The following is a 13643-nucleotide window of genomic DNA, read 5'->3' on the forward strand; positions in this document are numbered from 1 at the left end:
TGGCCAGGCATGGTGGCTCACACCTGTAATCCCAGCACTTTGGGAGGCCGAGGCAGGTAGATCACAAGGTCAGGAGATCGAGACCATCCTCGCTAGCATGGTGAAACCCTGTCTCTACTAAAAACACAAAAAATTAGCCAGGCATGGTGGCGGGCACCTGTAGTCCCAGCTGTTTGGGTGGCTGAGGCAGAAATGGCATGAACCCCAGAGGCAGAGCTTGCAGTGAGCCAAGATCACGCCACTGTACTCCAGCCTGGGCGACAGAGAGAGACTGTCTCAAAAAAAAAAAATAGACTGTCTTTTAAGACACAAATAAACATTCACAGATAAGGCAATATCGCGTTTCAGAACTGCTTTGGAATAATGTAGGGCAAAAGATGAAGGGATATCAAGAAAATAAGATTACCCAGGAGTCAGTAACTGTTGAAACTAGGCAACAGGTATATGAAAGTTCATTACATTACTCTCCACCTTTCTCTATGTTTGATATATTCCAAGATACAAATGTTTTTAAAACGGAATAGAAAACACATAGTTTTTATCCAAAACCAGTCTCTAAAATTGTAATTTGGCAAACGGATCATTTAACAAATCATCCTATTATCTCTAAGCAGCAACTCGAAGAGAAATAAGAAAAAAAGAGTTACTGATTAGTAGTAAAGGTTAATACAATTTCTCTGAAATGGTCCCTGTTTGATGTGTTTTCTCCCCAAATAGCTACCCTCCTACCAATCACTACTAAGGATGTTTGACATATAATTAATAGAAAGATGTAAGCCCACCTTCTAAAGAAGCATTTAAATGTGTTCTGGCCAAAAATATAAGAGGAGTATGTCTCTGTTATCCTATTCATGTGTTTGAATGATAAACTTCAAGAGCAAATGTTTCTGCTTTTTATCATGATCACTTTATGCATACCACAGGGCTGCAGGGCATGTATAGCCAATGATAAAAAGAGAAAGCAAGTATGTGCAGAATTAATTATATAAGAATTCCTCAACCAAATATTTAATCTGAAACAAAATCTCTTGCACATACTTTTAAATATTTAGTGTGAAAGAAAATCAAAACTCAACTAGTGTGCTTTCTAGAAATTGATTTACTGATTCTACACAGAACATGTCACGGAAGCTTTAGTATGCTTACTATGCCTTGAAAAGAGAAGAAACCAAATCAACAGATTTAACTTCATCCAATGACAGGCAATTCATTGAAGTCGAACAGGCAAGTGATTATTATAGAGGTCTGTTAAGTGCAGCATGGCTATTAAAAGATGACTGTATATGAATCTACACTCATATTATACAATGACAGTTATATAAGAACAAATAAGTTCTAAAACCAGATAGTTGGCCAAGCCATGTCTGATAGGTTATCACATTTTAATTCAAAATAACGAAGTATATATCAGATAAGATCAGGTGCATTCAGGGTGGTATGGCAGTAGACTGAAGTATGTATCAAACATTAATGTAGCACATTCAAAATGGTTTCTGTGCTTCCAGGAGACAAGTATTTCAGTCACATACTGAATTGAATGCACATACTGAGCTGGCACTGTTAGTGTACTTTGCTCAGTGCAACCTACTATGAAGCTCTACAAAGAGCACAGTCATTTTCTGGAGAAGTAGTAAGGAATGTATTTCCCAAGTTGCCATACAGAACCAAAGGAGTTACAGAGAAATAAAAGTTGTCCCGCATGACAACAGATTTTAGTAATTGCCCTATATATAAGGGAAAGATTGTATTAACTCTTTACTAATTCTGCCCTGTATCATAGTGTAAGTATGTGCACACGTGTGTGTGTGTGTGTGTGTGTGTGTGTGTGTGTGTGTTAAAGAAAATAATTTGTTAAAGCAAGAGGCTTTTAGGGAGCAGATAATTAGGCAGTTTTCAGTTGTGCTAGATAAAACCCCAAAAGACAAAAGAATAGCATAAGGGTTTCATTGTACAAGAAATGAAACATTTAAAAAAAAACAAAGATTTAAATGCCTAAAGAAATATTTTTTATCTATTTTATGTATTGGAACTCTGGTTAAGATTTCATGTGTAAGTTTACTACCTAAAATGTTTGAAAAATGTGGATTTACGTGCTCACTCCCCTCCTTTTACACAAGAAGAAACTATGATGTAGTTAAGATTAGTGCAAAAGCTATGTGATCTCTCTGGGGTTACAGCTAACACATGGTGAAGAGGAGATACTCCTCTTTCCACTGAATTCCTAACCAATAACCTGGTTCAGTAAATGATCACTTATATATCATTAGAAAAATCCTTGGCCAGGTACAGTGGCTCATGTCTGTAATCCAGCACTTTGAGAAGTCAAGAAGGGAGGATCACTTGAGCCCAGAAGCTGGAGACCAGCTTGGGCAACATAGGAAGACCCCTTACAAGAGAAAAATTTTAAAATTAGCCAGGCATGGTGGCGTGCACATGTGGTCCCAGCTACGTGGGAGGCTGAGCCAGGAAGACTGCTTGAACGCAGGAGGTTGAGGTTGCAGTCTGCCGTGATCGTGCCACTGCACTCCAGCCTTCATGACAGAGTGAGGCCCTATCTTGAAAGAAAGAAAAAGAAAAGAAAACCCCTTAGGAAAAAAAAATCGTATTTTTCTCCCTGATTATTGTCATCCGATTTGGAAACTATGAAACGAAAAAATACAGATTCTTGGTTGAGGAGACAAGGCTTACAAGAATCGTCTTTTGAAACTCGTCCCTCCTGCCTCACTTTCCTTTTGAGAACCATCATGGTAGAGTCCCTTCGCCACAAGACTGGGTAGTGACAAAATGGAGAAGGAAAGGTTTCTAGCCCCAAGTATGCATCCACTTCCAAATGAGAAAATCTTGGGATGGTCTCAGAATCCTGATCACACCTTTAAAATAGGTGACATCTGAGACTATGTGGTTACTTTAAACCCTAAGTAAACATTTTATGAAAAGCACCACGGCTCTTTAGATTAAGACTGAAAAGGCCCAATCCTCCAACCATCACCCAAAATTCAGAGACTCATTTCTCGTTTAGTTTATCTGACTGATATTTATTTGCTTTGAAGACAGATCCGTGCTAAAGGAAAAAAAAAACAGATAAAAATCAAAATAGAACCTAAGACATAGTAGCCACCTGCTAGGAGGGGGTAAAGAAAAAGCCTTCTCTACTTCATATCCAAGATATAAAGGTATATAAAAATAAGTTAATTTACATCTTTGTATCTATAAGATATGCCAGAACTTAAGATTACACACACACACACACACAAAAAAAACCCTGTGATTATAGCATGGACATTGACTGTCAAAACAATTTTTTAAAACAAGCAATAAAATAAGTGGTTGTGGTTATTTTCATCTCTAAATCAAGGAAAATATTTTCAAGTGATAGGTAAGTTTTACAGAATAAACACAGAAAATATGTACAGAAAAATTACAAAAACACTAAGTACTGTTACAGATGACTGGGTTGGCATTTAACAGGCTGAAAGAAACCAGATCAATCTCAATCTTGCTGGGGTCAATTCAGATGCTCAAACAAATTAAAAAAAAATTTTTTCTTTATGTTTGTGTACTAGAGGTGCTAAAATATTAACCAAGTCTGCAAATGTCATGCACAATGAAACCATTTATAAATATTAAAACATATATAAAATACATATTTGTATCAAAATCTGGTTAATAGAAACAGATAGCAGATGTAATAAATCATTAGGACAATATCACTAAGGAAAAATAAAATATAATATACCATACTTCCCCCCAAAAAAAAGCAGGAAGAGAAAGAATGGATTAAGCAAGATATTTAGGTATAATTTGATCATTCCAATCCCAGAATTTATAAACAATACTAGAGCAAAATCTATCATTAGCTATTATAATAAAAATATTACAGGTAAAATAGGTTAATATAATTTTCTTGCAATGACTTTAAATTACTGTTTTCCTTCCAATCCATAAGATCTATTCTGTCATATGCAGATCACAAGGCCAACCCAAAAAAGAAAATAATGCAAATACACATACCGTCCAATCAACATAAAGAGATAAGAGAATCAGAAACAAGGTACAAAATTATAAATGCCTCACAATCCAATCAAAATTGGATTTCTATATGCATATTCAGTGTCTAAGTGGTAAAACATCACAAGATTATCAACTCAGTTTTTTGCTCTATAAAAACAAGTTGGACAGGACTCAGTATCTGTACTGGAATACCATGTACTAGAATAAAGAAAATTTATATTTAAAGCTTACGAGACACTTATTCTATTACAAAGACATGTTCTGGTATTCATGTGCAGTGTTTTGTAAAGTACTTTATTTCCATTAGCATTATAAATTTTTGTTCTTCAGCAAATCAGCAAGAGAATAATGGCACTAATCAATATTGTACTCTTCACAGAAACTAATATTAGGTCATTTATTATAGCAAAGGCCACTAGAATCTCAGCTAAAGGTATATCAGGCATTTCCATCTGAATACCATTTTTTTAAATGAATGTGTCACAGGCTGAATGAGTGTTTTCTTTTATAAAACAGTCTTCTTAGACTTAAGTATGAACAACTTCTTAAGGCAGACGGTAAGTGAATACCTCTAAGTCAGCTACGCCTCCTAGGGGCCTTGCCACCAACTACAACTATAGGAGGTAATGAATTTCTGCACTGTAGTTATGAAGACAGAGAGAGACTTGTGAATGAGAAAAGGGGGACATGAAGAAAGAACTAAAGTTATTTCAAAGCCTTTCAAGCCCAGCAGTTTTGCCTCAGGGGCCCAAGTAGGATGAGAGAGAGAGAGGCAGGTGAAAATCACACTGGATGGACTCCCCCATCTCCTCACTGCTATACAAGGGACATGGGATTGAATTTCCTTATGCTTCACTCCTTGCTTTGTTCCACAAAATGGCAAACTGTCATGGGGTTTCTACTGACACCCTGAGCGCAGGCTGTTGGCTCCATTGTTAGAGGACCGCTTGTGCAGAGGAGTTCCCTGGCAGCAGGAAGTGACTTCGTCCTGCAGCGCTCCTAACGTACAGAATTAACTTGATAACAAGGAGTTTTCTGTTTATTACTTAGAAGTAAAGTCTAAATAACCAGTCTATCGAAGAATACTTTCATTTTTAATTTGCCACTTGACTAATGTTCAAGACTTATTAAAAAGATAAAAAACTCACGAGAATATTAAATGTTAACTCAAAGAACCCAAGTCACATGGAACGAATTTCCCTTTTAGATAGTCATGACTGATTAAGAACAAATTCCATTGTTATTCCACTAGGTTAGTGGCCAAATATGGACAAGTAGAACAGTTTAATGCTGCTAAATACATGATCAGTCTAGAGTGCTTAAAATTAAGCTCAATAGCTCTGACACTCTGGAAGAAAAAAGAGGAACAAATCCCTCAGGTCCCAGTGAAACACTGCAAACAGATACAATACGGATACAGTGTGCTTTGCATAATATAGTTTGTCTTAGACAAAATCTTTCTGCCTCACAATATAAAGTATCACACAGAAGTAGTTTTCATATATATCACTCAGTCATAATTTAATACTTCTCCTTCTAATCACCATGCATAATCATTTCCAGTTGGCTTTGTGAACACTATAAGACAACTATTACAAATATTTTCGAAGAAACCTCATCCTTTAGTTTCAGCTGGTTCATAAAACAGGCATTACAAAAGGGGTATTTTAGAATTACTGAGTTCTTCATGAGTAACTTTCCCGTTTTTTCAATTAGAATATTCTTGCTCAAAAAGAAAAGACATCCAGAATACCACAAAGGAGCAAGGAAAGTAGTCCAGCAAGCAGAAAGTGAGGAGCCAAGAGGGACAGCACAGGGTGCTTACCTAAAGCTTAGGTATATTTTTATCAGAGAGCTCTTATTCTTAGCCAGTTTACTCTTATTTTACATTTAACTCAACCTTGGTTGCCTGGCATCCACACCCCCACAACACTAGAAACAGCAAATTCGAAATTAGGGTAAAAGCTGCTAAAGGTGAAAGGTAGCAGCCCAAGAGCAATAAAAATTGGTAACAATTACTACACAATAAAAAAGAGGAGGAAGGAAAATTAGTAAAAAACTACTATATAAAATGTAAGAGGCATTATCAATCTGGGGACTTTTCCATTCAAATAAAGAAGTATATTCTCTTCAATAAGCAAGTGGTGGTAATTTTACAGCATGGGCCAAAATAATAACTCTGGCTAACGAATAGAGGATGGAAAAGCCAAAGACTTTTTGAAATATTTCAACAACAAAAAAATGGATATATTTTTTAAAAATAACCCGAGCATCTAGTAATTAAAAAACCCTTAGTCATCTAGAAAACCATTCCTTAAAAAACAACTATCTCACAGAATTGCAAACACTGAGGCATATATAAAAAGAGAAAGAAGGAAGAACGCTGTGTAGTTTAAGGCCTTTGGGTGGGGGAAAGACTCATATCATGTTTATCAAATCCTCTCCCTATCTTTCCCCCCATCCTCTTCCTACGAACATACCCTAAAGATATCTTCCTACCAAAGAATACACTAATATTTAAATTATTTTTATTAGCTACAATATCCTTTTCAACTCCCTCTGTAACACAGTTTCATCTTACCTTCTTGTATAGTGTTGGTCCATCCACATTTGTGCTCAGAATGACCACTACTTTATAATCATCAGAAAAGTGACTTCAATTCCAGGTTAAAATAGGTACTACAGTGTGGCTTGTTGAAAGTCAAACCCAAAACATTTACTAGGAGTGTCTTTCATTGAACAAAGAAAGCCTATTCTGTTTCCAAGGGGGATAAAAAGACGAGCCTAACCCTGGTAACCTTAACACAAAAGGAAGCTAAAAAGGCAGGGACTCGATAAGAACAAAGGATTGTGCTTTCTGATGACATCAATACGTATTAAACACGATGTGTTACACATCTTTCTATCAATATCTGAGATGATACATTTGCAAATTAATACTATGTTGGCCATAACTGCATAAAATGACAACAGCACCCTCTTTAGAAGAGATTTTGATTTATATAATGGTAGTGACTTTTATGTGTTTAATGTTTCTGAAACTAAAAGAGGAGATGAGCCCCTGTGAGCAGGCAGAATACAATGTACGAGAAATAATTACGCTTGTGACCTCATGCCCTGTAAGGTCACTCTGCGTCGCAGGCCAAAGGAAATCAGGAACCATCAGCATCTGCCTCAGAGTCGTCACCGACTGAAATGAAGGGCAAGTGTGGGCATATTTCATAAACCAGCAGGTGCTTGACCTCATAAAAAAAGTCAATTCTCAAAATGCTACATGTAGAATATCACAAATAAGAGACATATAAAATTGGGTTCTGCCAAACAGCTTCACTTCAAAATAAATGAGACAACTCATAAGATTTATCTTCGTCTGAATTATAATGCAAAAATTTCAGAAAATAACATTAATCCCTATTTATTAGGTTGGTGCAAAAGTAACTGCGGTTTTTGCCACTTTTAATGGCAAAAACTGCATTTATTTTTGCACCAACCTAATAGTAAGAATAACCAATAAAATGTTTAAAAAGTGTTTTTGGAACATAAAAGCAACAAACGTGCTAAAGACTGAGGGCTCAGACAAGATTTATAATGTTTCTATAAGTCAGTATTACAAGAATGTATGCAGTATTTAAGTCCATTACCATTAGTATAGGAATCACAATGCACTTATCCTCAAATTATCTATCAGAAATTAAGCAGCAAAAGTTTACATACTCACAATATTTTTAAAGGATAAAATAGTATTTCCTGACTGGTTCAAGAACAGAGCACCATTATCTGAAACAAAATTCTCACAGTACTCAATCAGGGCTTGACTCTTTTTTGATTTTTTGTTTTGTTTTGTTTTGGAGACAGTCTCGCTCCTGTCGCCCAGTCTGGAGTGCGCGATCTTGGCTCACTGCAACTTCTGCCTCCCGGGTTCAAGCGATTCTCCTGCCTAAGCCTCCTGAGTAGCTGGGACTACAGGGGCACGCAGCCGTGCCCGGCTAAATTTTGTATTTAGTAAAGACTGTTTTTCATCCCGTTGTCCAGGCTGGTCTCGAACTCCTGAGCTCAGGCAATCCGCCCACCTTGGCCTCCCAAAGCACTAGGATTACAGGCGTGAGCCACCGTGCCTGGTCAGGACTTTATTCTTATAACAATCTGTGAGCTGGCTTTTCAGTTAAGACATACTATTGCTCCTTTTTCTTCCCCAGTGATCTCCAGGCAGTGATCTGCCAGAATTCCTGGGCAATATAAATTAAAGTGAATTCTGAGGCAGTGGCAATAAAGAGAACAAAACTATAGAAACCAACATAGAAAAGGAAAGGTACAGCCAGCCAACATTCTGTGCTTGTATTATGCACTTTACAATAAAAGCTTTACGAAGAGTTTCTCCTTTCATGCTCTCCTGTCCTGAAAGCCAGGCATGGTGGTGTGCACCTTTCATTCCAGCTACTCAGGAGGCTGAGGCAGGAAGATCCCTTGAACGTAGGAGTTCAAGTCCAGCCAGGGCAACATAGCAAGACCCTGTTTCTTTAAAAAAAAAAAAAAAAGAAAGAAAGAAAAAGAAAAAAAGAATCCTGAGAAAAGCAAGTGGCTCATTGTTTTCCTTACATTCTCAAACTAACCTGCAAAGGGCTTTTTATTGCATAACGTACCTAAATAAAATATAGAAGATCCCAGTCAGTAAGACCAGATGCTTTATCATCTTCGTCCCAGCCCAATCACTTACGGACTGTGAAGTAGAAACAGTTGCCACCCACATTAAACTTCATCTCTAAGATGAAGAACTATCACAGTCCATCAGCTCAGTATGCCATTCTGCTCTTCAGGTAAGAGCATTTTCTGATTTTCAGACAAATATGTAAGAAAAAGACTCTTAGACAAAGCTCAATTCTAAGTTAGGAGCTGCCAAGATTGCTTAGGGAATTATTGCATTTTGTAAAGTGCCTAGAATTATTAAATTATAATAAAATATCTGATGGGTGGTATATTTTGCCCATTTTCAAAGAAGATTCTTATGCTAGAAACAGGTTTTGCATTTCTAAAGCAATACTTTACGATGTAACTTGCTAGAATGCTCATCTCAAACATTAATGACAATGGTAGAGGCGATTTCAGTACAAGCACGTGGATGGCAGGTGTGGGCTGTCTACCAGCTGGCTCCATAACCTTTTGATCCCTTCGGACAGCAAATCTGTTCAACAGCCCTATGTGGTCATTCCTCATTTGTTGTATGCTTTCTTCTCCTTTCATACGTTCAGAATCCCTACTCCCTTAGCCTGACACCCTTTTATTAAAATAGAAAGCTCACAGTAAAGCAAACTAAAATGAGTTTTACACTCAGTCAATGTAGAAGTTCCAGAAAAGATTAATGTATTATATCAAGAGTTGTCAGTGCATGTTTCAGTTACATGTAGAATGCATGTTTGTCTTTCACACACACACAAAAAATACTATAATAAATGACCAAGATCAAAGTTTTAAGTAAGCCAGCATTTAGCTAATAAATGAAGTACTCTGGGATACTATAATTAAATACAAAAGACTTACATAAATACAGAACTTAAATATACAACATAAACATAACACATAAACAGAAAGGTTTAAATATGACATAAGAACAGCCTACTTTATACTTATTTAAACAGTGACCAGACCCATCAAAGAGTCATTTTCTTACAATTTTTTGACTCCATTTTGTTGTTAAATGTAACACAGCTGCAAAGAACAGCGTCTGAAAGCAATATTAGTTAAGCTAAATATCTACTCATTTTTCCACCTTCACCCCCAATTTAAGATCCAAGGATGCCAGGGCAAGCAAGATGGAATAAACAGTGATTAACATACGTTCTCACTTATAAGTGGGAGCTAAATTCTGAGTACGCAAAGGCACATAGAGTGATATAATGGATTATGGAGACTCAGAAGGGGGAGGGTGGAGGAAGGGTGAGGGATAAAAAAAACTACGTATTGGGTACAATGTACAGCAATGTGCACCTTTACCGTTCAGGTGAAGGGTGCACTAAAATCTCACATTCTACCACCTTACACTCCATCCATGTAACCAAAAACCATTTATACACCAAAAGCTATTGAAATAAAAAATAATTTTTTAAAAAAAGGAATAAATAGTGGTTACAAGAATAAGTTTTGGAGTCCGTCACTTAGTAACTGAGGGACCTTGAGAAAATTCTTTAATCTCTCCTGGCCTCCATTTACTCCTCTGAAAGAAAACAAAAGGCTGGGGGCAGAGGCAGGCCGTGATGGCAATAGTGGGTACTTTACAAGGTTATTGTAATGGTTAAATGAAATAACATAGACCAGGTACTTGGCAAAGCCTGACACAGAGAAAGTGTCCAATTAATGGTAAGTATTATTATTTTACTTATATTTTATTCTCTCTGGGCCTGCTAACAGACCTCTCGCCAAACAACATACACAGTTCTGGCACAGCTTCAGGGAGTAATTTGTGGCTATATTTTGCCTTTACCGTGTAGCTAACTTATTCTCTTCTTCCCAGGAATAAAATAAAAAGGCATCCACTACAATTGCTAATGGCACCTCTTTTTCCCAACCTTTTTCTCTGTCAAGAATACAACCCTGTACTAATCTTTGGTGTTTTTCTTAGACCTTTATAAGCAATCAATAGTCAAGTCTTAGAAATTATCTTTTATTCTACCCTATCTACATTTAGGTCTGGTTCTCATAACCTCCCTTCTGCAATAGCCTGCCAGCTAGTTATTCTACTTTAATCAATTCCCCTACTTCACACTAGTCCATTCGTAATAAAGATGTCTTAAAAGCATCAATGTCTCAATATTTCCATAATAGCATTCTTCTTTTAAAAAAAATTCTTGAGTGATTTGCCATTATCTATTTTCACCTTCAAACGACTCTGTAAATACTATAGTCATAGTTTGTCCTTAACTTTGGGGATCTTATATTCAATAAAGTTTATGATGAGCTGATCATCTAACTATATTTTCTGGAATATTATAAAGTTAATGCCCACAAATTATGAACAAAGAATACTTTTTCCAGACTACCTTCTCATCTACTCAAAGACAAAGCTCTTTTCATCCCAATTTTATTTTATTGAAACTCTTTTTTATATTCTGGAAATTTATTTGAAAATCTGCACATATTTTTAAAACAATCTTAAGCCTAATAACTTAGAGTCCATATGTCTAGATGCCTTGTTTTTTTTTTTTAACTTAATTTGCTTTATTAAAATAGAAAAATTCCCAGTAAGCAAATGACAACCTATATTCACTAAGTAAATATTTTACTGCTCAAACAATTAAGAATTTTAACTGGAGCTGTTAATGTGTGACATTTTGGCTATAAGTGAAATAAATTTTGCATTTTTATAGATTATAAAGTATTTAACAAATGTATTATGCTTACTAAGGGCTAGGAATTGTTCTACGCACTTAACAAAGATTAACTCATGCCACACACATAATAACCCTATAAAGTCCTATTATCATCTTTATTTCATCTACGATAAAACTGAGACTAAGAAAGCTTAAGAAAAGTGCCCAAGATCACATGCTTGATTAAACGTCCACTAGAGTCACCACTGGCAAAGATCTGGTAGAGTTAAACCAGTTATAAAAGTTATAAACCTTTCTGAATTTTGTTTTCATTTTCCTTCTTGCATAATAATGTACTGTCCATCTTGACATGTGTAATGAGTATTTTATTAATAAGAATAACTGGTATTGGCAAAAGGTCATTTAAAATGAGTCCACCTAAAACCCAGGCCAAATTTTCATAATAAAAAGTTTTTTTGAAGTTTCACTCAGACTTTATCTTGCAAAACTGAACCTAATTTATCTTATAATGAATATAATTTAGGGTAAAATTTTAATTTTAATTCAATATAATTTAGGGTAAAATTTTTTAATCAATATAATTAAGGGTAAAATTAAAATTTCATTTGACTCAATTATATTGATTATAATTTAGTCAGTAACTGAGGGACCTTAAAAAAATTATTTAGTAACTAAACTGTTTTTAGAAAAATACAAAACAAACCAAACAAAAATACAAAACAAACCAAATGATGAACTAGGAATGAGTATGCTCATTATGATAGCAAAATACAACTCTTTTCCAATGCACATTCAATGTAGCAACATAATTATAAAGCTTTTATTTTGCAAAAGAACATTGAAAAAATTTCAACAATTTTTCTAATCCTTTCAAATTATACTCTTTTGAAAGATTTATCCATCAAAATCCTTCCCAATTTTCTCTTTGTAAATAGTGCATGAGTCTAACTCTATCAGATCTTTGTTTTTTTAAGGATTCACAATCCCAACTTCAACTAGCAAGAGAATTTGCCTTGTATCTGCATTTGCATATCATCAGATCAATATCGAACAAACTGGCATCCATAAGCATAATAATGCAATGGGCGGAGACACATGTTAGTACTAGAGTAGGATGTTTGATGGGGAATTCATTTATAAAAGTCAGTTCATTAATGAATATTTTGATATAGACAGCCTTTGCCTTTTGTTTTTTAAAGCAAGTTCCAAACTACAGAGATTCAGAAAATAATAAAGTGAATTTGAGGATCTGTTCTTTTCACTTTAAGGTCAGCGACTCATTTTTGTTGATGGGTAGTAGCATATATATTTGTGAGTATAGGTACCTTTTCTACATATTCCTGCAAAGCTTTGTAGAGAAGCATGAGAACTCTTACGTGATATGACGTGGTCTATGTACTGAGGTAGGTACGGAGCCCAGGCATCAATGGCTTCCTTCCTGCCTGCCTGCTCAATTCTTCTCAGTTCCGCCAGAAGCAGGGCCTGCGCGGCTTCTCTCACCTAAGACCACAGACCCAAACGTAAAAGCAGAAAGCAGATTAGTTGAGGAGGTGAATATTTTATAAACTAGAAAATTTATAATGAAATAAAGCTAGAAAACATAAAAACCATATTTATTTACATGAAAAAAAACTATTAACCGAATGAGTTAACTACTTAAAAATCAGATACCAGCAAATCATCAAAGACATTTTAATTAATGATTTCACTGAAAACTATTTTAACACTAATGGAAAGAATTAGGTTTCAACAATTTAATCACCTTTGGGGATAAAACTGCATTTTCCAAAGCATTCTTGTACTTCAATGTAGCGTTTTACTTTTAAAATTTCTATATTAACATTATTAAGCTACTGTGAGAGCTATTAAATTTTTTTTAGCTTGAAGAAAGTTAACCTTATCTATTTAATTTCTTCATATTATATATGCTAAGTAGATACTACTTATACAAACAAATACGTATAAGTTAACATGATTCACGTATACCTAAGACATGCTTAAACAATGCTTTTGACAAATAGATAAATATTCCTGTATAAAGGCATAACTTCTTTTAGTTTTATAGAGAAAATCATTTTTCAAAATTATATATTTTTCTTTCAATGTAGCATACAACTTTTATTTTGCAGTTTTAATTTAGTGTTATTTTGGCAAAAATGCCACAGGCATGAAGTCAAAAAAGCTAGTCAATTATTAAGTGCTGTACCAATTTATTAACTCTTTTTTTCTGAGACCAAGTGTTGCCCTGTCGCCCAGGCTGGAGTGCCATGGCGTGATCTCAGCTCACTGCAACTTCCACCTCCCAGGCTC

General features: G+C 35.4%; 1 protein-coding gene across 4 annotated transcripts in view; it reads right to left on the reverse strand.

The window, feature by feature from the left end:
• The window catches only part of WDR7 (WD repeat domain 7), a 376679-nt gene that overhangs the window by 237880 nt on the left and 125156 nt on the right, over positions 1–13643 (reverse strand). For all 4 annotated transcript variants that reach the window (XM_032152211.2, XM_032152210.2, XM_058438305.1 and 1 more), the window contains one exon: positions 12710–12833. In XM_032152211.2, the coding sequence (XP_032008102.1) occupies positions 12710–12833 (124 nt within the window). The remainder of the gene's footprint in view (positions 1–12709; positions 12834–13643) is intronic.

This window comes from Hylobates moloch, unplaced genomic scaffold, assembly GCF_009828535.3.
Source record: "Hylobates moloch isolate HMO894 unplaced genomic scaffold, HMol_V3 SCAFFOLD_5, whole genome shotgun sequence".
NCBI lineage: Eukaryota > Metazoa > Chordata > Mammalia > Primates > Hylobatidae > Hylobates > Hylobates moloch.